The sequence below is a fragment of the Cydia pomonella genome, chromosome 24 (genome assembly GCF_033807575.1).
Source record: "Cydia pomonella isolate Wapato2018A chromosome 24, ilCydPomo1, whole genome shotgun sequence".
Taxonomy (NCBI): domain Eukaryota; kingdom Metazoa; phylum Arthropoda; class Insecta; order Lepidoptera; family Tortricidae; genus Cydia; species Cydia pomonella.
In genome coordinates, this window is record NC_084726.1 from 6904026 (window position 1) to 6929074 (window position 25049).

Sequence of the window (25049 nt, forward strand, 5' to 3'; positions counted from 1 at the left end):
GTGTCTTGACAAGCTCACGTCGGGCCTACGGCCTTCGGCCTTCGGCCCGCCGTTTCGCTTGTCTAAGACACTTTTCCTATTGGGTCGTGTTTAAGCTCCAACTTCCCCCTCTCAGGTGACGCTTCGGGCCTTCGGCCCTACGCGGAGCTCGGCCTTCGGCCTTCGCTAGCCTCGACGCGTCGCCGTCGGGCCTTCGGCCCGCCGGCTCCGCTTATCAAGACCGTCGACTTGGTAGAACGCTTTGGAACACCTTATGCACGCAGCTCGGCCTTCGGCCTCGCTTTAAATTACTTGGTGGTTGCACGCTTGGGGGTCGGGGTGAAGGCTCCGGGCCTTCGGCCCTCCGCCGGGGTCGGCCTTCGGCCTCCCAGCCTGAAGCTCGCCCTTCGGGCTCGCTTAAGACAGTTTTTATATAGGTTTGCGCTTTGTTCCTCACTCCCGCAGCTCGGCCTTCGGCCTCGCTCAAAATTACTGGCGGTAGGGCGCGCCTGGCCACTCGGGCTGAAGCTCCGGGCCTGTCGGCCCGTCGCGGGGTCGGCCTTCGGCCTCCCGGCCTGAAGCTCGCCCTTCGGGCTCGCTTAACCTACTCGAAAATTTGATTTGCCCCTATCCGCCGCCATTTTGGATTTTTCCAAAAATTTTTTTTCACACGGTAATCTCGGGCCCCCAGGCTCGCCGCATGCCAAATCTCAGCGCGCTCGGACCAACTTGAAAAAAAAAAAAAAAAAAAAGTCGGCCATTTTTAAAATTTTTTGATGCAGTTTTTTTTCTCTCGAGGCCCTCTATGACATTTGGTCGAGCACCCCCCACCTATCGCGCACCGTTTCAGAGTTGCCATACAAAACTAAAGTGGCCATTTTTTCCGCCATCTTGGATTTTTCCAAAATTTTTTTTTTCTCATACGAACCTAGAGGGGCCCGAGATTCCGTGACCAAAATTTCAGCGCGCTAGGACCATTTTGAAAATCGTCCGCCATTTTGAATCCGCCATTTTGAAAAAAAAAATGGTGGCTCTAGAAACTGCCCAGGGTCCTCTATGACATTTGGTCGAGCACCCCCCCACTAAGTCTTACCGTTTAGCCAGGCTCTTACGCAGAATCGTCGTCTTCCACTTGTCCGAAAAATCCATATTTTTCTGGACCTACAAATTCCGAGCTCTATACGAATCAATTTTTTTTTTCCACCTAAACCCTACAGTCTCCAAATAAAACATATACATTAGAAATCAGTGGTTTTGCAGCTATATATATATTAAACTAGTATGTTGCTTTGTGCGCGGGGCCCGAGGGCCCCGCGGTAGTCGTGATATATATTAAATAACAAAAGAGTATTTACATACCTACTAAACTTTGGTGTTTTTAAAACGGCCGATCACCAACAACCAACAACAACTATATTATTATTATTATAACACGTATAATATATGCACCATAACATACACTTCACAACATGTTCAACAGAAATAGGAACTTTTAACACATTCACTGCCAGACGAAAAACGGCAAGCTACCCCAGGATCCGGGCAATATATATAAGAAATATTAGTAAATAGAAATTATAAGTAAGTAGTAACAAACACCCCAAAACGCGTATGCAACGTCTTGTGTACCACATGCCTTACGATGTGCAGAAATGCTTTAAGCAACCACAGTTGCTGTGTTTGTACTTACAATTTTCCGTCACATGGTTTGTTCGCTAATCCTGGATAATACACAGTGATTTAATGCATTTTATTGTTTATTAATGTCATTTAATAATCGAACTATTTAATGACTATAGGTTGCTCAAGATATATTTGGTAATCATAGAAATCTAGGGCATTAAAATAGGAAACACGCCAAAAATCTACAGAGTTATTGGTTTGAAGTGAGATTTTATGGTCATCAATATTAAGTAGGTCTAAAATATATTTTTAATCTAATAGACCAATAAACGCGGAGTAATTTAATATATAATATTAACAGAAATATGTAAATTTGAATAATTACGGCAATTTAAAACACGCAGCAACTATTAACACACGCACTTTCCCGAACAACTTGCAAAGTAACATAGATAAAAAATACTGTGGTTATGTCTATGTGGTTGAAACATTTTTTTAATATTGTCACGTTGGTATTCTGTGTTTAATAAATGTTTACACCATATCTGTGCAGCCCTTCACAGATAAGAAATAAAAAACCGCATACACTCCGTTCGCAACTCGAGTTGCGACGATCATTTTAGAGGTGCGAAATGTTGAAACCTTAGTTGCTGGAATCATGTGAGTGGCTAATACCGTTCGAGAAATGGGTCCCTGCTGCCATTCTGATAATATTTTTTAAAACATTCTCTCTATCTGTCTACAGCCCTCACGCAGCGCAGCGCCTGAGGCCGATTTCGATCCTTTCGGTCTCGACCGGTTCCTCAGCGAGGCCAAGCGCGCCGACAAGGGCGGCCGCAAGCGCGACCACGAGCGCCAGGACCATCCCTCCCAGCACCAGAAACGACGTCGCGACTGATCAGGTACTCCACATTACACTCGAGGCTGATTTGGATTTGTTCGGCCTCGACCGGACCTTCAACGAGGCTAAGGAAGGCCGCGTAAGCCAAAGAACCTCGGCTGTACAGTTAACATAGGACGGGGAAGGAAGTTTAAATTTCGGGGAAGGTTTTTTTTTATTTTTTTATTCAGAAACAAACAGTCATTCAATAACATTGAACAGTAGATTAAGCAGCAGTAAATTGACCTATAGTTTCCTTAATTTACATATCAAAATACGAAGCTAATGCACTTTTTGAATACAAAAATATCGTATATAAATGCAAACAATTTTTACAATACTTTAAACAAATATCTACAGCTTGCCCATATACAGTACAAGTTGATTAACACCTAAAAATAAAAGTGAACATCAAAGTCATGTGAAATTTAAGCTAAATAACAACCAAAGATGCATATATCTCAATTATTAGAAAAAAATATGCTTTTTTAGGTATTAATACATATCAATTAAAAAATTAAATCAAATTTTTCCTAACTTATAAATGAATAGTACGTTTAGAATCAAAGGGATCACCTAGTATGCAGAGATTACTTGGGCACTTATGTGTATGTGATCCCTTATTTATTCCACAGAAACGTTTTAATCATTACAAACTTGGCGAATATACAAATAAAGGTTCAGTCAGCACCCTTTGACCGCCGCAGTCGGCCATAACCGACAAAGAACACAGTATAAAATGGACCTTATTTTATTTTAATTTATTATATTAATTTTATTTATGAATATAAGATTTGTATGCCCAGCTGGCTGAATACACTGTTCTTTGAAATGTATTTGATAACATCCACTTGACTGTATTCTAACAAATAAATGATTTGATTGATTGATTGTTTAGATTAAAGTTTACTATTGCGCATTAAAAATAGCAATATCAAAAAATAAAGTAACTTATTTTTTGTTTCAGATTACGAAACTTGACTACGGTGTTCATACAATACATTATGTATTATATATACAAATAAGATGATAAGGAAGGTTGAAAATTATGTAAAATACTTAGCTTTATAATTTGTGTCCACGGCTGGCAAAAAGTCCCACTTTGTCGCTTGCCATTAAGACAAGTTTGCTTGTATCTTTATACGAATAACCGGTCAAAGCGTCCTTATGACGACTAAGTGGGACGTTTTGCCGGCCGCGGTCACATTATTTACTGTTTCACTTTGTACCAATAGAAATAGTGTTATGAATTAAATACATTTAGAATAATAGGAGTTTTTATTTAAACTGCAGTTCAGGACTAGAATAAATCTGCTTAACATTGCCTGCCATGCCAAAGTTTTGAGCTAGCTGTAACTGTGATTGACTATCAAACAGTCAGTAATGTATACATTAGCGTTTGCGTCAAATCCGGTAGTTCAGTTTTTTTGCAGATCACAAAAGGCGACAAAATGTAACTGGATTATGTGGACGATCGTCTTGGCTCGTCTCAATCGTTTTTTGTCAAGTTCTTAAATTCGTTTCTGCTTTCGTCACCCATTCTTCATTCGTCATTTTCGTGGGTAGTCCATATCTTTGGTAATCTTTGTTGTTTGTCTATTTCTCATTCCGGTATTCGTCAACATCTTTGGGCATGTTCGATGTTAGTCTATGTATAGTTTTTAGACTCACTCGTTATTTGTACTGCCGTTTTTGGTATTATTCAAAGTTGGTATTTTTATTATTTCGCCGCTTTTGGAATTTATATATTTTTTTGTTGGGCACATTCTCTATTAATCTCGTTCGACCAAGCCAGATCGATTTCTAATTTTTATCGAAATCATTAGGACTGTTTTCGAAATTGCCGAAATATATCTTTTCTCAAACATATTCCGAAATGTCGATAATCAGGAAATGAAGACATAAAGTTTCTTGTTTATGGCTCCCTACATTACTTCTTGCCCTACGCTAGGAAAGGACAAGCTACAAATATGACCAAAGATGACAAAAACTACCAGTGAAAGTGACGAATGCAGAATGAGATGAATTAAGAACTTGCCAAAAACCGAATAAGATCAACAACGAATAACGAGTGAGTCTGTGAAAACAACATAGACTAGCATGTTGACGAATACCGAAGTGACCGGAATAAACAATAGACGATCCACGAAAGTGACGAGTGAAGGATGGGTGACGAAAGCAGAACGGGACGAATTTAAGAACTTGACAAAGAACGATTGAGACGAGCCAAGACGATACCGATTATATATAATTCCTTTAAGAACAAGTTTAATAGTGTAGGGGTGTCCAAACCATTAGATCCAAGGGCCACACTACATTGATAAACTTTAGAGGACTAAAAACTTGGCCTTCGGATCTCCCACTTTCTTTCCGTGAGCCGTAGGAAAGAGAATTTGGAATACAGGTGGATTGTCAAAATAAAACCTAGCCACAGTAAATTTACTGTTATCATTTGACACATGATTAAAATTTTTAGAACGCCATTTGACTTTGATCCTTATTCTTTCACTGATATGTGTTACATATCAACACACATCAGTGAAAGAATAAGGATCAAAGTCAAATGGCGTTCTAAAAGTTTTGATCATGTGTCGAAACATGGCAGTAAATTTACTGTAGCTACAAAGTTTTCTTTGACAATCCACCTCTATTTCAAATTCTCTTTGGCCGTAGCGTGGAGACCCCCGATATACTTAAATACTTTACTCTTTGGACATCTCGCTATTTTGTCCAAGGCCAGTTCTTTACGTCTTTTGACTTATCGTTTTAATTTGACTACAGTAGGGCTAAGATGGTCGGCTCTTTATCATTAGTCACCATGCCTGTCACGTTCTAACAAGTATGTAAGTGCGAAAGTGACAGGCATAGTGACAAGTGATAAAAATGGAACCATGATACCGCCGCAGTTGCCGCACTTACCAATAAATAAACAACTGAATACCGTAGGCGATATCGCAAGCAGGCAAAGGCACGACAGCACAAACAAACGTACGAGTTATAGGAGCGACGGTATACATACGAAATAGAAGCATAACCAATGCGGCAGCGGGGCGGGTCGTCACGTACAGCGCACCTAGCAGCCAAACAATGGATTATTCTCCAGGTCGGGTAAAAATCAAAGACAGATTTATAAATACAATTTATTCAGCAAGTCACTAGGTCAATAATAAGTAATTAAAACGCAACACCAACAAATCTTAAGTCTTTGTACAAGGCATTATCGCGTTGCGCGGGGAGCAAAATCCTATTCGTATCTTAGAGCACTAAGCATTTTCATAAATAGGGAAAAAGAAAGGCTAACACTAAGTAGGGCCCTTCTTCATAATTATAATCCCTTTTTGACTATCTCTTCCCAAAAATTTTACCAATACTAACCCCTTTTAAGGGCTACTTTTACAAACATTAAAAAATTGTTTAGTATTCCTTCTAAAAATGGCTGTGTATACACTATAGGTATATTCTAAATCTTTTAAAATGAGCTAATAGATAGTGTAAAGTACTGTATTTACCTCAGTAAATCATACGTATAATGTATTTCCAACGGTTCGCCAACACAACACAAACATCGCGGTGCGACCGCTCTGCTTGCCGGTCTTACATCGACCGACTGTCAGTGACGTCACCATGACGTAAGCGTTCGAGACGTCTATACACTACAGATAGAATCTACTCAGTATTGTGTTTTAAATGGCAAACGGGAGGCGCCTAAAAAAAGGTTCAGGGCACCATATCATGTTTCTCAATTATCATCTCTATAGCCGTAGGCAGTTGATACATAATGGTACTAACTAATATCAGCAGACTATCAGGACTGCCACGTGCCTTTTGACGCGTGTCGACCGCCCTCTGCATCTTTTCATGAATCTACTGGCTAACACTATAGAGTTGAAAATTGACTAACATGAAATGTCGCCCTGAACTTTTTTCTATGGCGCTTCCCGTTTGCCATTTTAAACACGGTATTGAATAGATTCTGCTGCTCAATTGCTCAGTTCAAAAGATTTAGACTAAATACGATGAGGATCTACTATAGTTCAATACGTATCTTCTTTACGTATCGTATTTCTTTTGCTCCCCGTTCTCTAAATGTTAATCGTGGTGGTGAGAAAAAGTTCTATTTATAATTTCACCACTTTTTTATTCGGCAATAGTTTAAGATATTTTCTACCTCGTTGGTAGTCGACACAAAATAAAAGACTATCAGAACTCTTTCACATCACTATAATATATTTATACCTTAAAATTAAGGGACGAAAAATGCATGTGTTAGAAAATATATAGTAAATATACAAAAGTCTGAGCAACATATAATCTGAGTATTTTACATACAATAAAAAATGCAAAATATAGTAAAAGACCTTTAATTTTGGCTTTATTTTAAATAACATTTCAATAATTCGTTTTGCAAATTTGTTCTTTAAATTGTAAGTACGTTGCATGTTATACGAGTAGATTTTGGATCCGGAATGTTTTAAACGTTTAGAAAAAAATGGCTTCGTTACTTCATGTCTGTAAAGAGAAATAAACTAAAATAAATGGAGGAACTCGCTCTAAATACCATTTGGAACCTTTAGGCGTGAATAATTAACAAATCCATAGTTAAAAACTCAATAAAAGCGATCTAAGGTCACTTAGTTCCTTTTAGGATATATAATTCTTATTTATACAAGTAAATAACAGCACATTACATGCCTAGAGCAGTAATACAAAATCATAGATCGCAAAAATTATACTCCGAGTAACGTAAGAATTGATATTTCACAGTTGTGAAGTGACCCTTATATACAAGATGTAACAAAAATAGTGGAGATCCGTTTGAGGGCAACAGGAAAAAGTATTAAAAAAAAAAATTTTTTTGAGGCGAATTTTTTTTTTGGTGTCATTTAAGTCGGCCAACTACCCATACAAAGGCAAAAAAAAATTCGGGTAAAAAAAAAACCTTCAACTTTTTCGTTGGATACGATACCGAATATGCCCGTAACACAGATCGGCTCGGCATTGCTCCGAGCAATTATTAGAGTTGTCACAACTTGATGTCCCTGTACGTGCAAGACCACAGATAAGAAGAATTTTGACCACCCTAAATGGCCGAAAGGGATAGTACCATACATAAAGGGACAGCACGATTCATCCCTGAATCGCTGTCAAACTTCGGTTTTATAGGAAGTATTATTTCTGTACGATAGTACTATTATTTATTCTGTGCCTTAGCTTTATAATTATTTATAAGGGTCAATTTATAACTGTCAAATATCAATTCTTACGTTGCGCCGAACTAAGAACATGCGATTTAGGTTTACTACCAATCGCGTTAAAAAATTGACGTTCCCGTATAGAAAGGACTTTCTGCCCAAGGAAGTTAATGTTACTTTACACTGCTTTTAACATGGATGCGTTAATCCACGAATAAGATCATATGGACCGTATAAATCGTATAATACTTTATGCAAGACTAATTCTAAATAAAAGTAAAGTGTACGCTAAAATTTGGTGCAAAACTAAATAAAATTAATGAAATTGCGTGTATATTCTATGACAAAGAGAATCATAGAAAATGGGTTTGTGGACATTTAGGCAAGGTATTAAATATCGACACGGACAAAGTGCCAAAAATATGTATACACGACCTTATTGCCTATATATTAAAGTAGTGTGTACATATTTTTGGCACTTTGTCCATGTCGATATTTAATACCTTGGCTGTACATTTTGTTCATAATACTCGGTATTTAATTTTATGCATTAAGATATTTACGAAATACTGTAAATATGTTTTCTATAAGTAGGCCTCAAGTACTCGAATACATATTTGCACACAAAAAAAAATCACCAGTATTTGACGGAAAGTCACCATTGCTCCTTTAAAATAAGGTTGAAAATACTTACTATTATTATATATGTTTATCTATAAACCCATTGCCTTATGACACGAAGAAAAGTGTAGTACATTGCACTCAACACCATATTCGAACTACTAGAGTTCAATGCCTTACAAATGAACATGTTATTTTCTATGAAGTAGGTAATAAAAATCTTAATTATAGGTCTAAAAAGGTCTTAACCCTTTACCGCATACGAAGCCATATATGGCTGATATGATATTCAACTCTATTCACAGCTATTAAAGTTCAAATTTCATCAAATATTTAGATTACATTCAGTAAGAGAATAACTAAATTTTGACGATTAAGTACTATTACAAGACATTAGTTGTTTGTGAACTAAATTATTTTGTTATTATCTTGGATGCGTTTCAGCGGGACTGGCGGGACCTTGCTCAGCACAGGGAGGATTGGAAAGCTAGAAGCCTTTGCCCAGCAGCGGGACACACAAATAGGCTAATAAAATAAAATAAAAAAGTAATAATCTCCCTAAAAAAGTCAAAGAACGATATCATCTTTCTAAAAACCTAGTACAGTAGACGCTCGCTAATCCGGCACCCAATTATTACCCAATTCGCCGGTATGTTGGGACTGCCGGATTAGTGGATTTGTATTGGAAATAAAAGCACGAAAACAAACACGTGGCACTACCGAACAATGGAACCTCTTTTTAATCCGGCGTTTGGCTGTGTAAACTGCTGGATTATAGAGCGAGCTGTCTAAGACGCTAACAGCCAGATTACTATGCGGGCCGGATAAACGAGCGGTTACTGTATGAACTAAATCAGAAAATCAGTTTATCTTTTAACATAAAGCATTTGTAAGGCATTTCACTCTATTCGATGGCAAATTACAAATACGCTAAAATAAACACGAAATGCACTTATTCTTGAGCTAACGTTCGTAGACAAAGTCAAGTCGATGAAGTATTAGAACTGCAAAGAAGAGTTACCTGCAGAAAAACTGCTCAGATTTCTATTAACCTTTTGACCGCCAAATACGTCATATGACGCGCGCGGCTACAGCCCAATATCAACCTTCATGCGTACTGACAAGGTTCACGATTACGCGCCGCGTACGATAGGCGTGGCGTTCAAAAGGCTAAAATTGAAATAAATGCAACAAAACTTCAATACAATCGTAGATCAGTAATATTACTGGCAGTTTTAATGCAGTTATCTCAAAACCGATGTGGAAATATTGCAGTTCAAATGCATCCTTAACTGAGGGTTGCACCGAACAGTAATAGGGTAAAACATTGCACTCCAAAAGTATCAGGCGTCCACACTTTTGTATATTTTTAGGAAAGCCAACTTAAAAATACTACAGCTGGGGAGGGGGGGCATACATTTTCTTTTGCCCCCCCTCGCGATGTCCATGATAGTGCTCCGGGTGGTTTCTTCTATTATGGTTAGTGCAACCAATTTCAAATCAAAACTATACAAATATGAGTGTCTATATTGCTAACTACACAAATTGTTTTTGTGTTTTAACGAAATCAATATGTCGAGGCAGACTTATTAGCTGTTTCTTGTAAAGATGTTTACAAGGTTTTTGTTCTATAACATTTTTATGGTTAGAAATATAGCTATATTCAGTATATATGGAATATGTGTATACTGATGATAGAGTATTAAATAAAGTTTACAAAGTTTATTTTGGGTATTACTATTACCCGGTAATATAATGCCTTTGTAACTTTAGTTTTTTCGAGTTCGATTTTGCGTTTAAACTATTTTACCAATAAAACTATATTTCGTAGTTTTCTGTTGAGTTTTATAGTTTATATTTTAAGCTAGGGAGTTATATAGTTATAATAAAATACTAAATTCGGAAAAATTTCGTACATTTTTATTAAGTGCCCTAAAGTTATTAGGACAAATGTACTTTATTTTAGAGGTTATGACAAACCTGTGTTTAAGAGCATAAACTTTGTAGTATAGTATTTCATGTAAGGTAAGGTGGGATCAGACGAACATAGTTTATTTTGCTTGGGACAAGACAAACAGTATGAGGATTCCATACAAGTGTTTGTCTTGCCTTGATGATAGTCTTACCTCACCTTACCTTACACCGATGCTGGTGATCTCGTATCGTTAAACCGTTAATGTAAGAAAGATATCGAAATGCAACATTATTCCACATGTTATGTGGAAATGCTCGTTTAGGCATGTAGCCGTTTTAGGTGTTAAAGCAGTCCTCGGGTCGTTAGTTTAGAAGTGTTGTGAGTTAGGCCTCAGTCTCAGTAGAGACTTGAAGAAAAGTTTTTTGAAGTATATGAAGCTTTGTTTTCTTAAAAACGGACTTTTTCATATTAGTTTTTTTATTTGTACGTACTACATATATGAGTGTCAGGCGTATTGTAATTTGAATAAGAGAATGTGAATTAGATTTGGATTAGGTTGGTATTCTATTTGTTCAATATCTTGGTCCAATCAAATGTGTATTTGGGTCTCACATTTTGCTTAATGAGAAAGTGGGACGCAATGCACATAGAATAAAGAAATTGGACAGGTGGAATACCACCCTTAGATATGGATCTGAACTGTTAATATCAAAAGTGACGTTTTTGGTTGAATAAATGTCACCTTTGATACAGACAGATCAGATCCATACGTATTCCAAATCTAATTCACATTCTCGTGTTAAAATTAGAATACGTCTGTGTGTCACCACAAACTGTCGCACGGTAGATAGATCGCCTATTCTAACTGCATGAATAAGAAAGAGACGGGCATGTTATCTCGGGCGTGAGATACTGTCACGGTGTGCTCGTGTTAGGTCGCGGCCTGGACGCACGCGGCGCGCGGTTCCGATGTATAGACTAATGAACCTGGGGGCCTACCGCGAAAATCGAAATTAGTAAATTGCGGGGATCTTTCTCTATTACTCTTACTAAGAAGTAATTAGAGTGACAGAGACAAATGTCCGCAATTGCCGAAGTTCGATATTCGCGGTAGGCCCCCTGTTCGAGACGACAGCGGCGGGCGTCCAGTGCGGTGAGGTCGGAGCGGAGCGGGCCCGGCTCCCTACACTAGTGTGTGTGCGCGCTCAGTCGGCGTGGCGCGCGCGGCGGCGGCGCACCTCGGGCGCGCGCGCGTCGCCGCCGGCCGCCGCGCCGCCCGACTCCTCCGACGAACTCTGCAATGGGTACATCTGTTTCAAAATTACCTTTATAAAATAACCACGACTATTGGGAGCGTGCACGACTGTCACGCAACCTAGTGTCCGCAAGTCTAGGGGAAAACGTCAATTCACTACATCTTATAAAACTACTCCAAAACTAAAAACTACTGAACGGATTTCCATACGACTTTCATCTATCAATAGAGTGATTCTTGAGGAAGGCTTAAGTATATAACTTGTTAAGATTTTGTGTAAATTGCTTGAAATATAACGATGTTGTTGGAAAAAATCACGCTGGCTAGGAGCTTTAATCGAAAACGCTGCCTAATCCGTTTGAGCTATAACAACACAATGTATGGTGGGGTTGTTTCTCATTCATAGGTCTACAAAAAAGTCCACGATGTTAAATGTCTATCTTTTTAGGATAACTTACTATATCCATTCTTAACTTCTAGAAAAAGATCACGTAATATGTGACATTTGCAAAGCTATTTACATGGATACATTATTAACAATTATTAAAATAAATACGTTAGTGATATTAAGCATTTCATATAGCTTACAATGGTCCCTTACACCATACAATTTAAATGAATATTTCAGGAGTAATCTTAAATTAAAGTTTCATTTCGAGCCATATAATTGTACGAAATGTTAAAGACGCTATCCGCAGTTAGTTCAAATTTTTACCACCTTATACACTGGGATCGCTTTACTTACCCCCACCATGCACTCCGCACGGTCCCAATACAAGGTGGCCAAAAAACATGTGCATTCCCGTTGCCAGGAAGGTTTTGGGCTTATACTGAGCAACTTTTACTGTGGGACCAACCCCGAGATCGCGAAAAATAAATTTTACCCTCCCATAGAAAATGGACCAGCTAAAATGTATGAAACAGCCAGAATTTTTATTCACGATTTCGGGGTTGATCCCACAGTAAAAGTTGCTCAGTATAAGCCCAAAACCTCCCTGGCAATGGGAATGCACATATTTTTTGGCCACTGTATATAGAGACTGCATTGTTACAAAAACTCGCAGTGTGTAGAGTCAGACCAAGTTAAGTAGTAAGGTAGCGATTTTGACAGCCCAGCCTGTGCAAGTGTTAAGTAAACGTCATAATTTCACTTGCACTCTCTGGGCTGTCAAAATCGCTGCCGACTTATCTTGGACTGACTCTAGATACCTACTCGCGTTGCAAAGTTTACCGCAACAGGACAGTTAAAAATCGTTAGTGCCATCTTTAAGATCCAACGGATTACCAACTCTATCTCTATAAACAATAGACTAGAACAAGTCAAATAATAGATAAAAGGCGTGAACCTGACTACCTGAAGAATGGTAATTTATAGGAGAACCATTTTTCTCAAAAATTTACGTCAAAGTCGACTTTACCGTTTTTTACTTGGATCGTCGTCGGCAACGGGTTAAAGTCGATAAGTCTTCTTCTTCATCTTGGTGCAGTACACTGGCTGGCATTCCGCAGGGTGGTGTGCTGTCCCCTTACTATTTTCTATTTTCATTGATTCTAATCTCCTTTCTTCTTATCATCTCTATGCCGACGACCTCCAAATCTACTCACAAGGCCTGCTAGACGATTTATCCCATCTTGTACATTCCACTAACACCGACTTAGAACGCATTTCTGAATGGGGCTCTTGCTATGGTTTAAAGGTTAATCCATCCAAAACTCAAGTAATTATCATTGGCAGCCCAAGAAGCATAGCAAGAGTCGATTTCGATAATTTGCCTGGGGTTCTGTTCGATGGGGTACTGATTCCTTTCTCTAACCAGGTCAAAAATCTGAGCGTAATCATTGATCGTACTCTTTCTTGGATTCCCCAGATCAGTGAGGTGAGCAGAAAGATCTTTACTGCGATTGGTTCCCTACGTCGGCTTCGTAACTTCCTGCCTCTAAAATTGCGTTTGCTCAGTCTCTCCTTCTGCCTATGCTGATATCTGCTATTTAGACCTTACTGAAGAGCAATTGAACAAACTCGAACGACATCAAAACGTGTGCATTACGGGTTGCGCAAATTCGATCATATTTCAAGCTTTCGTTTACAGCTCAAATGGTTACCCATCCGATTCCGTAGCAACACACGTATTCTTTCCCTCCTGTATGCCACCCTGTTTCACCCCAACACTCTTTGTTATCTTAAAAAAAAAAAATATAGGACATTATTACACAAATTGACTAAGTCCCACGGTAAGCTCAATAAGGCTTGTGTTGAGGGTACTTAGACAATGATATATATAATATATAAATATTTATAAATACATAAATACGTAGAAAACATCCATGACTCAGGAACAAATATCCATGCTCAACACACGAATAAATGCCCTTACCAGGATTTGAACCCGGGACCATCAGCTTCGTAGGCAGGGTCACTACCCACTAGGCCAAACTGGTTGTCTTAAAGCCCGGTTTAAATTTCTTTCATCGCTTAGATGCTCTCAAAATCGGCTACTTGTTCCCCCTCCTTCTTCTTCAAAATTTTACAACAACTCTTTTAGTTTCCGTGCTGTCCGGCTGTGGAATAATCTACCCATTGATATTAGACGTACTAAATCACTACCCATTTTTAAAAACCTATTAAAAGAACATTATCTGTCCATTTCATGAAGGTCCTATATTCTTTTAAACTCCTTGTCGTTGTTATGGCTTCCTTTGTCATTTAGGTGTATATATGTAGTCTGTCTGTCCTAACTTTATATGTGTAGTATATGTATTATATTGTATTATCTACTTTATCTTTATTTTGCACTACCCGTTGACTTCGCTTCGTTCGCTATCTCACTATCTGAAGGTTGTCTGGAAGTGATCGCTGTTTAGCGATAAGTCCGCCTGTTGTTACCTACCAATTTATGCATTTTCTCAATTTCTGTCTTTTTTATGTAGTGTGCAATAAAGAATTTTATTATTATTATTACCGTTTAAAAAATAAGTCGCGAAGTACGTAGTCTATGGTCAGTCAAAAATTAAAAAGTTAAAACATTGCAGTCTCGATTTCAGAACTACGATGGTCCCGGGTTCAAATCCTGGTAAGGGCATTTATCTGTGTAATGAGCACGAATATTTGTCATGGATGTTTTCTATGTATTAAGTTTTCTATATATTATACATAAATCGTTGTCCAAGTACCTACAACACAAACCTTATTCAGCTTACTTTGAAACTTAGTCAATTTATATAATAATGCCCTATAATATATATTATTAATAGCTTTTACTTTTTCTGTGCAAGTAGCTACTTCCGAGCCTCGACAATAATGTACTATTGTTTATTATCTATTGTTCATAGTGATACGAGTCGACAATCCATTGAACCTTCAAGATGGTTCTATTGACTTTTTACTACATGCTTCAGTACCGTATGTTGCGGTAAACCTAAGATTCGCTTTGTATTCTTAAGTATGCTGTGAACTGGATTACCCAAAAAGAACATCCAAACATTACGGCACCGAGTTAAGGAATAAAAACCAACAAAAATCTTAATTATAGGTACTCACATCGCTGGGTGAATTCTTCTCAGCATCGCTGTCAGCGCCGGACGGCGCGTCGTCTACAATATCTTCGTTTATCAACTCTTCCTGCAGCAAAAATATACAAATATATTGTCATTTTTATAGTTACCAAAAATATATTATTTGTTAACTTATACTCTCTTGTTACGTATTTAGAACATCACATACATACAATTTCCTTAACAAAATATACATTTCCCAAAAAGAAAAACAATAGTTATACAGTATGTTTAAATAAACATTACCTGCAATAATTTACGGGGTGTATATATAAGTCATACTGAGCAACTTTTACTATGGGACAAACCCCGAAAAAAAAAATTTACTTTCCCATAGAAAATGTCAAGGTCAGACAGAAAATTTGACGTGACCTCCCCTGCAAAAATCGGCACTGTTTTGTACAGAAAATTACAGACAAGGCGTCTGCGGTTGGTTAAATGCTCTAAGGTTTAAGGGCGCACACGAAAATTTTTTGGCCTTTGTATGGAGGGAGGGTTGGCCGACTAGGAGGACCTGCCCCATAGAAAAAAATTTTTTTTTCTTCTACTTAGAACAAGATACCGAATATGTTTAAACTCCGACGATCTCCACTATTTTTGTTACAAGTACATATATAATGGTTAGTGATGATCAAAAGATATACCACTATCGACTAGAGTTTCGTTTTGGTGTTGTATTTTATGCAAACAAGAGTAACATCCGTCCGTGTTTTTAAATGAGTGTGACATGATCCGAAAAGACCAACGTCAAAGTTTTTCTAGTTCGTCATCGGACGTATTGTACGTGACCGGAACGACCTAAGGATAACTGACCCCCCTGCATAGAAGTTTGTTTGTGGTCAAGTCAGAGTCAGGTCAGTCAGGTCAAGTGTGTGGGCAAGTATCTCTGCAGCTGCCACACACGTACCTGCTCGTCGTCGGACTTGCCGCCGGCGTCGCCGCTGGCCCTCGCGTGCGCGGCGGGCACGAAGTCCTTGCGCCGCACGGGGTACAGCACGTCGCTCAGGCACACCAACACCTGCACACGTACCTGCTCGTCGTCGGACTTGCCGCCGGCGTCGCCGCTGGCCCTCGCGTGCGCGGCGGGCACGAAGTCCTTGCGCCGCACGGGGGTACAGCACGTCGCTCAGGCACACCAACACCTGCACACGTACCTGCTCGTCGTCGGACTTGCCGCCGGCGTCGCCGCTGGCCCTCGCGTGCGCGGCGGGCACGAAGTCCTTGCGCCGCACGGGGTACAGCACGTCGCTCAGGCACACCAACACCTGCACACGTACCTGCTCGTCGTCGGACTTGCCGCCGGCGTCGCCGCTGGCCCTCGCGTGCGCGGCGGGCACGAAGTCCTTGCGCCGCACGGGGTACAGCACGTCGCTCAGGCACACCAACACCTGCACACGTACCTGCTCGTCGTCGGACTTGCCGCCGGCGTCGCCGCTGGCCCTCGCGTGCGCGGCGGGCACGAAGTCCTTGCGCCGCACGGGGTACAGCACGTCGCTCAGGCACACCAACACCTGCACACGTACCTGCTCGTCGTCGGACTTGCCGCCGGCGTCGCCGCTGGCCCTCGCGTGCGCGGCGGGCACGAAGTCCTTGCGCCGCACGGGGTACAGCACGTCGCTCAGGCACACCAACACCTGCACACGTACCTGCTCGTCGTCGGACTTGCCGCCGGCGTCGCCGCTGGCCCTCGCGTGCGCGGCGGGCACGAAGTCCTTGCGCCGCACGGGGTACAGCACGTCGCTCAGGCACACCAACACCTGCACACGTACCTGCTCGTCGTCGGACTTGCCGCCGGCGTCGCCGCTGGCCCTCGCGTGCGCGGCGGGCACGAAGTCCTTGCGCCGCACGGGGTACAGCACGTCGCTCAGGCACACCAACACCTGCACACGTACCTGCTCGTCGTCGGACTTGCCGCCGGCGTCGCCGCTGGCCCTCGCGTGCGCGGCGGGCACGAAGTCCTTGCGCCGCACGGGGTACAGCACGTCGCTCAGGCACACCAACACCTGCACACGTACCTGCTCGTCGTCGGACTTGCCGCCGGCGTCGCCGCTGGCCCTCGCGTGCGCGGCGGGCACGAAGTCCTTGCGCCGCACGGGGTACAGCACGTCGCTCAGGCACACCAACACCTGCACACGTACCTGCTCGTCGTCGGACTTGCCGCCGGCGTCGCCGCTGGCCCTCGCGTGCGCGGCGGGCACGAAGTCCTTGCGCCGCACGGGGTACAGCACGTCGCTCAGGCACACCAACACCTGCACACGTACCTGCTCGTCGTCGGACTTGCCGCCGGCGTCGCCGCTGGCCCTCGCGTGCGCGGCGGGCACGAAGTCCTTGCGCCGCACGGGGTACAGCACGTCGATCAGGCACACCAACACCTGCACACACCACGCAAGGTCTGTTACTAGTCCACAAAGTGGGAATCCATATACTATATCCTCCTTATTCATAAATGTCTACTAAAGTTAACAAGCCGCTAATAATCGTTTGTCCCTTTCCGACGTATTGGTATGATGGAAAGGGACAAACGATTATTAGCGGCATGTTAACTTTAGTAGACGTTTATGAATAAGGGGGTATATGTATACATAAAACGGTTAGAACTCTTTTATAAATATATACACTATAATTTGTTTCAAGAAATCTAGTCATTAGGTTGTTATCTTTAGAGAATTTAGTCATATTATAAACCTAATTCAGTAAATATAAAATACAACACGACCATTTTTAACATAAAAATAACTTGATAAAGAAACATATTATTTCAAACAATAACTTATAAACGAAAAAAAGCATTTTTATTCAACCAGAAAACATAGTACTTCAACCAAACTAACAAGATTTAAATTACCTAAGATATCAAGGCCCAATTTGAAAAAGAGCTTAACTGTATTTACTTGAAAATCCAACCCTATTCATTAATTACATGAGGGGTTCAAGGGGGGGAGGCGGTCTAGCCGAATCTCACTTGTCGGCAAATACCACGTAATTTTGTTTAGGCAAAAAAAAAAAATGAGAAAAAATCGTTTGGGTCAAGGTTCGATCGAGGTTTTAATTAATTAGTAATTTAATTCTATAATACTTCGACGTACAATAACTTGCTGGTGGTGATAATTTAGACAACACTAGCGACCCGGCCTTCAAATGGGTTACACAAAATCTTAACAAATTATGTACCTGAACCTTCCTCAAAATTGACTCTATTGATAGGTTGACACCGCTTGAATCTGTTCAGCAGTTTTTGAGTCTATCGCGAACATAGAGACAGACAGACAGACGCGACGAGGGACTTTATTTTATAAGATGTACATACCAGCCCAAGCAGTGCCCCAATGAAAATAGTAGCGACAGCGAAGATCAGGTACGAGCCCCACGTCGGCAGCCCGTACGTCTCCATCAGCATGTTGTGAACACTCTGTTAAAACAAAAAAAAACTTTATTCATAAATCTCCTAATCCATCTAATACTATTGCGCCACTGCGTCGCATTTGCGACACATACAATAAAAGCCTCGTCTCAGTCGACATCTTTAACACTACAAAAATTAAATTTAAAAAGCAAATCCTTGGAATAATCCCAGAAGACTGATAGTTAATAAGTCACATCATATGTTAATTAGATTACCTTTTCTTTTCCTTGCAAAAATATAAATCCAATAATTGTTATTTGTAAAATAGCCTTTACACATAAGATGCTATAATTTGTTAGTTTTTGTTTACTAACATGCAATATTTTGTGCCAATAGAAAATAGATATTCATATCATAATTAGAATAAGTAAACTGAACTGGACTGTGTATCTCGGTGAGGACTGTCGTGGAGGAAAATGCATGTTTTACGTGTAAGTTAGTTTTAATAGAACCTTATGTACATTTTACTCTGTTTTTTCTCCTAATAAATAAAATAAAATAAAAATAAGCACCATTTGGAGCGAGCCGGGGCCTTTCCAAGATGGAATAGGTTCTGTTTACTGCAAGTCAAGTGAAGTGACACACTACTTAAAAACTGCGCCACCAGCCCCATTGGTAGAGTTGGGGCGCCATGTTGGAACAGATCTGCTAGACGAAGCTCAGCATGGAGTCTACGTCGTGGGAGCCTTTGTATTGACTTGCTGACACTGCTTGACAGCCCCATATGGAGTGAGTCTGGAACAGGCTCTGTTTGCTGACATCGCTTCTATTGCATGAAGCTCATCATCTAGTTTATTAGGAACTCTTTTATTGAAACTGCTACTCACCCTAAGTGCTTGAGACAGCTTGAAGAACTGCACCACCAGCCCCATTTGGAGCAAGTTTGGGCCCTTCCACGATGGAACAGGCTGTTTGCCACCACCGCATCTGTTTCTCGAAGCTCAGCATCGAGTTTACTAGGAACTCTTGTATTGAAATTGGTACTCACCCTAAGTGCTTGAGACAGCTTGAAGAACTGCGCCACCAGCCCCATTTGGAGCGAGTCTGGGCCCTTCCAAGATGGAACAGGCTCTGTTTGCTGCCATCGCTTCTGCTGCACGAAGCTCAGCATCGAGTCTACGTCGCGGGGGCCCTTGTATTGACGGAATTCGCCGTCAATCACACTGGAATAAAGGAGACAATTTTCAGTACACAAGGAGTTATCAGATTGAAGTTTTTTTTTTTCAAATTTGATGAATAGAGTGTCCGGGATGAATCTTGGTCACATTAAACTTGTATTATGTTTTGAGATACCTAAAAGAGATTTGAACAGTTGCTAATAGAAAAACCTCAATTAAATTTCTATTATTATTTCTCACTAATTAATTTTAAGTTTAAAGGCCAAAATTGTGTCTTACTTAGCTTAGAGTGACATTTAAATAATACTTTGGGCCTGGTCAGAAATGGAATGGGTGACTTGGTGACGTCGATCGACACGCGCACATCGCGAGGGGCTGTTTGATAGCAGAGAGCTCCCGCCATGTTGGGGCTCGTAATTGACATACATCTTTAAAATAAGGTTTATTTTGCAGTGTGAAAAGTACTCACTGGAATATAGTAGGCAGCGCGGTGACCACGAAGCGGCCGCTGAGGCCGGGCGACTTGGTCACGTCGACGGAGGCGGCGCGCATGGCGAGGGACTGCTTGCCCGCGCGGGCCGAGAGCTCCCGCCATGTGGGAGCGAGCGCGGAGCAGGCGGGGCACCATGGCGCGTAACTGGGGAGTGGGTTAAAACTTCTTTATTTAACCTTTCATATCATATAATCAGCTTCAAACCTTGGTTGTGCTGTATAGAACAGAAAAAAATGCTCTCGATAAAAATTACTCAAAATTCAGTCAGGATTCACAAACAAGAGGTAAGTAGACTTGCTGTTAGAAGAATTTTATTATGAGCCCATATTGTCCCACTGCTGGGCAAAGGCCTCCCTCTTATTCTTCCACCTGTCTCTATCCTCGGTAGTCTCCCAGTCTCTGTCAAAAACTCGTCCCATCTCCGAACAGGTTTACCGTGAAGCTTTACCTGTGGGACCCAACGGGTGGCTGTTTTGGCCCACAGGTCATCCGGCATACGGCAGACGTGCCGAGCCCAGTCCCATTCGAGCATGTTAGAAGAAGCATTTTTAAATCACTGCGCTTACATGTGGTCTAAGTACTGTGTGTCTACTTAGGTAATCAAATAAGAAGCGTTTGTAAGGTACAGCTCATGGAATACCCCTATTTTTACAAGATAAGATAAAAAAAAGATTAAAATATGTTTATTGCACAAAAGAGGACACGGAAAAAGTATACAGCAGTTGTTTTTAGGAGTTGGTGTATAACTTGGTTGACAACAGAGTTTCCAGGAGTCCCCCCAGATGTACATTTAAAACTAAAATATATTTTTTATACTACAAGATTTAGATTTAAATCTCGTACTATACTAAGATGACAGGTAAGTGGAATGAGACATCTTAATACTTGGACCAATTTAGAAAATATAATATTAGTTTAGACCAAGCTTTGAATTTCACAGAAAATTTACTACCCCTTATAGGTATAGATAGGAATTACGCATATTAAACTTCTGAACTTTATCTTTGTGTTCCGCATTTTTTTGATTTTTCACTATTTTCACAATTGGTTAATGGTAAAATAATTCACAAGTGTCAATACCAATTTATACTTTCCCGTGGTGTTGTTTCACTGTCGTCGCATTGTTGAATTAAAGAAATAGTACAATAAGCTTCTTTAAAGGGATTGGTAACTAAAATCCATACAAACATAATTAACACTCATCATTTCAGCTGAAATTGACTTTACTGATTACATTAATAGTACCTCATCTACAATGCAATTATAATGAAACACAGAAACAGAATTACTAATTAATTCACTAAATGTTACATACCACAAAAAAAAGGTACCACATTGTCGAATGCCTTAGGGGCGCTCTAACAGGTTATTCATATGAAGGGGTCACTATCAAATTGACCTTATCGTTAAAAAACCATTTCAGCTAGATGACATAAAATTTAATAATACAGTCAGGATATAGTCAATTCAGCTGCGACGACATGAAAGTAGAATACTCAGTCAGCAAAAAGACAGTTTAGCTGGATGGCTAAGAATTAGAATGAATAAGTAGCCAAACGTCTGAAAATATAAATAGTCTATATAATTAGAATGCCCAATTCGTCGAAAGTAAAATTATTGGATTGACATGAACACAGAACAAGTTAGTAGCAAAACGTCTGGAAGTTTAATGTGTCATAATTTATAAATATTAGGTATTACCTATGAAATTGGCGTTTTGTATGGAGAAGTTTAAAGAAAATCGATTTTTCATACAATGAATTTTGCGGATTATTTTGTGATGGCATTTTCAAACCAAACAAATTTTTGCCAGTAATCTGAGACATTTTTAAGGCACATTTCCTATCTCCTATTTTTTTTAATCTGTCCCGTCAGGAAAATATACGTCATTTAAATACTCGAGCCGGTTCAGGGTGGTATTCTGAATGCATAAAACAATAAAAGTAGCAAATAATTGTATGTAAAATCGTTGTTATGTAGCGCACTAATGAAATTATTACTATTAAAATAAATAAACTATGACGTGACTAATACTTATGAACAAAAACGCCAATTTCATAGGTAATGACCCAATATGAAACAGCTAGGCTTATAAGTTATAATATTAATACGGATATTCTGACATTTTTATTAGTAACGCATACCACCTAAAAACATTGGTTTATTCCATCACACTTAAAAATAAAATTTGAAGTAATTCCTTTACTGCTAACTTGTGTTAATGTAATCGATTACATACCAATTATTCCAAATTTTAAATATTGTTTTATATAGTCTATATAGTTTTAATTCTCAAGTGTCATATTATAATACTTTACATTTGAAATCCAGACGTTTTGCTAATGGGTTGCTTGGAGTTTATTCCATTTAGCAATAAAAACATTACACAATCCAGACTTTTTGCTTCTTGACTGTTTAGCGTTCATGTCTGTTTAATATTTAAGACATTCTAATATACAAACATGTTGCTACCGGAGCATTTAGCATTTGTGTCTATTAAGAAATAATAAGACAATCAGACATTTCAGCTATATTGTCCTTTAGGGATAAGGTAAATTTGATAGTGATCCATATGAAGATTCAAGCAAATTTCGTCCTTATGGTAAGAGAGAAAGAGGTACCTTTTGCTTGAGAACAACACAAATGATATCATAGATGAATAAGATTAAATAGTACCTAATAAGTCAAACTGTAATTAAACATTACAGTTACATTTGCAAATTAAAATTTTCCCATAAAATACTACCAACAGCTAGCCAGCCCAGAATATATTCTTCCCCTAATACAACACAAAAACTATGAACCATAGATGGTAGATATTAAGGAGGTTGGCCACTAGACCACAGTAGCAATTGACAGTTTTCAGAACCACAACTGTTGGTTTTAATTGTCTAGGAAGGGAATGGTAATTTTTTGGCTAACTTGAAGAGTTGCGTGACATGAATTTATAGGCATTTATGGGTTGGAATTTGGCAAGGCTACCTATAAATATTTTTCCTTACACAATTCATTAGGTTTGGCAAAAAACATTACATGATAATGAAGCACCACAGGGGTATCCCATATGGACGCATCTTATCTCCTGTGTTGCGTATTTTTTTGGCGTTTAAAGCAGGCACTTATTTTTCTGTGCATATTTTTGACCACTAGTCACAGAAAAGAAGACTCTTCTACCTGCAAATCTTAAGAAAATTCATGGTAGACATTTTAATGGAATGCTCCTCATGATGTGTATGTGTTCATGTCACGATCATAAGTTAAAATGACGTGTATAACATTAAAGGTTTGCCTTCGGCATGTTTATAAACTTAGCTCATTTCATGGGCCATGATTAGCTGTATAATGCAGTAATGCATTAGTCATGATTGTTAGATATTAGCATGCCATGATGTAATGCTGTTAGGTGAGTAGGTGTGAATATGTTAATAAGTATTTAAATAAAATAAACAAGTTTATTATCAGTTTGACTGGCAAAAATATTGATTACATTGTGCAATATTGATAAAAGTTTGATATTACAGTAATGACACTCCGGGAAAGCAAAACCATAATTTTATTTAACATTTATGAAAAGTTAAGTAGTAAGTATAGGAATTTTTGGTTGAATTAAAAACATATTTACTAGGATAGTTCGAAGGGACCAGTTTACTGATTATTCTTGTAATTTGTGTATCTAATCTTTTTATTTGCCACAGAGGTGGATTTGCGGCGTATTTGCAGCCGTGGCCACCCTAGATGCCTTATTAAATACTAGCCACCCTTTTCTCAGCACCTTTCTATATACACTGCCGCCCTAGGCCTGGGCCTACTCATGCCTAAAGGCAAATCCACCACAGAGTTGTTTTTAAACATAAAACATAAACCTATAGGCATATGACAAAAGCAAATAGTTAAAATACCCCTAATTTCAAAATGTTTCTAGCTTATCATAAAATATTTGAGTAAATAGCTTGAGAGTTATTTTGCTCACTTAATGTGTGATGTCAAGAAACTGCAAACTATTTGTACAAATAAGTTAATGACCTAACTAAAAAGTTGTATGTTACATAAAACTCATTAGCACCGAGTCAAAACAAGTTTCAATACGTCTATTAACGTGTGAGTATGTAACAATAGAAAACTAGCTTCCCGGATTTTAGTGAAAAAATGCAGCAACAATAGACTGAGTCATGGTTTTCAAAACGGTGCTTTGTGGACCTTAACGGCCTTGTAGAAGTTTGATGAACTCTAGTAAACGTTCAGTCGTCATATACTCACCGCCCACACGCCTTAAAAACAAGAATAGCACTTAAACTGCAAGACAAATACACTAGCTATAAATAAATACCAGAAACTGCACTATACACTTATTGTTGTCTTAATTTATAGATCTAAGAATCTGACACGTTTTTATATCTGCCGACACCGGTAGAAAAAACACATTTTAATACTCACAATTCTACCATCCATTCCCCTTCAAGTATGTCCCTCCAATTACTTTCATCGAGCTCCCTGTTTGCACTAGCCAAATTAAGTAAACAACATGAAAATATTGAGAAATAAATGAAAAAGTGAAAAAAATCCGGAATTCTGTGTACCCGCGCCATGTCTGATTTTTGTTTAAGTGTTGCCATACCCAGTACACTCTGGTACTACTAAATTTTACTACCCCAAAATGGTAGCTTTTAGTGAAAAAAATATATTTCTTTACCAAAGAAACAGCAAATTTAGCAGTTTTGGAGTGTAATTATATTCATTTATGTAATTTTCTATTCCTATTTAAGGAATAAAGTAATGTGAAGACGAATTATTAAAATAAACTTTTTGTCAATTTCTACTATACATATTTTTTTACTGTGGCTACATTACTGTAAATATTTTTGTACGTTTATCTGTAGCACAAATTATAATTACCTATATAAAAGCTTAAAATCATTATTTACTAAAGTAACAATAATTACTTCATCTACATTTAACAAATAGTTGTTAAGCTCATTACTAAAGAATACATTTTTTTCAAAATTTGAAGTATCCTGCCA

The 25049-nt window shown here is 39.3% G+C and overlaps 2 protein-coding genes across 3 annotated transcripts in view; one reads left to right on the forward strand and one right to left on the reverse strand.

Moving 5' to 3' along the window:
• The window catches only part of LOC133530843 (puff-specific protein Bx42), a 44178-nt gene extending 40427 nt beyond the window's left edge, over positions 1 to 3751 (forward strand). The window contains exons 12-13 of the mRNA XM_061868899.1: positions 2348 to 2504; positions 3450 to 3751. Coding sequence (XP_061724883.1) covers positions 2348 to 2500 — 153 coding nt within the window. The 3' untranslated portion in view covers positions 2501 to 2504; positions 3450 to 3751. The remainder of the gene's footprint in view (positions 1 to 2347; positions 2505 to 3449) is intronic.
• Positions 3752 to 5608: 1857 nt separating this feature from the next.
• On the reverse strand, positions 5609 to 24666 carry LOC133530841 (uncharacterized). Of its 2 annotated transcripts, XR_009801382.1 has the most exons (8): positions 24466 to 24666; positions 20008 to 20175; positions 19409 to 19583; positions 18325 to 18426; positions 15925 to 17266; positions 15004 to 15084; positions 11449 to 11505; positions 5609 to 6991 (listed from the first exon to the last, which is right to left on the reverse strand). XR_009801382.1 is itself a non-coding variant. In XM_061868896.1 (7 exons), the coding sequence occupies exons 1-6, from the start codon at positions 24642 to 24644 to the stop codon at positions 15035 to 15037; spliced, it is 2016 nt and encodes a 671-aa protein (XP_061724880.1). In that variant the 5' UTR covers positions 24645 to 24660; the 3' UTR covers positions 10392 to 11505; positions 15004 to 15034. The 2 variants fall into 2 exon arrangements, 1 of the variants encoding a protein (XP_061724880.1); XM_061868896.1 differs by lacking the exon at positions 5609 to 6991 and having other exon boundaries at positions 10392 to 11505; positions 24466 to 24660.
• Between the last annotated feature and the right edge of the window lie 383 nt (positions 24667 to 25049).

Excerpts from the sequence above, each read along its gene's own strand:
- LOC133530841 (XM_061868896.1), bottom strand. The coding sequence starts at position 24,644 with ATGGCAACACTTAAACAAAAATCAGACATGGCGCGGGTACACAGAATT. Across the intron at positions 19,584-20,007 it reads GCGCTGCCTACTATATTCCA|TGTGATTGACGGCGAATTCC; the intron begins GTGAGTACTTTT and ends CCTTTATTCCAG. Across the intron at positions 17,267-18,324 it reads TTGGGGCACTGCTTGGGCTG|GTGTTGGTGTGCCTGAGCGA; the intron begins GTATGTACATCT and ends GTACGTGTGCAG.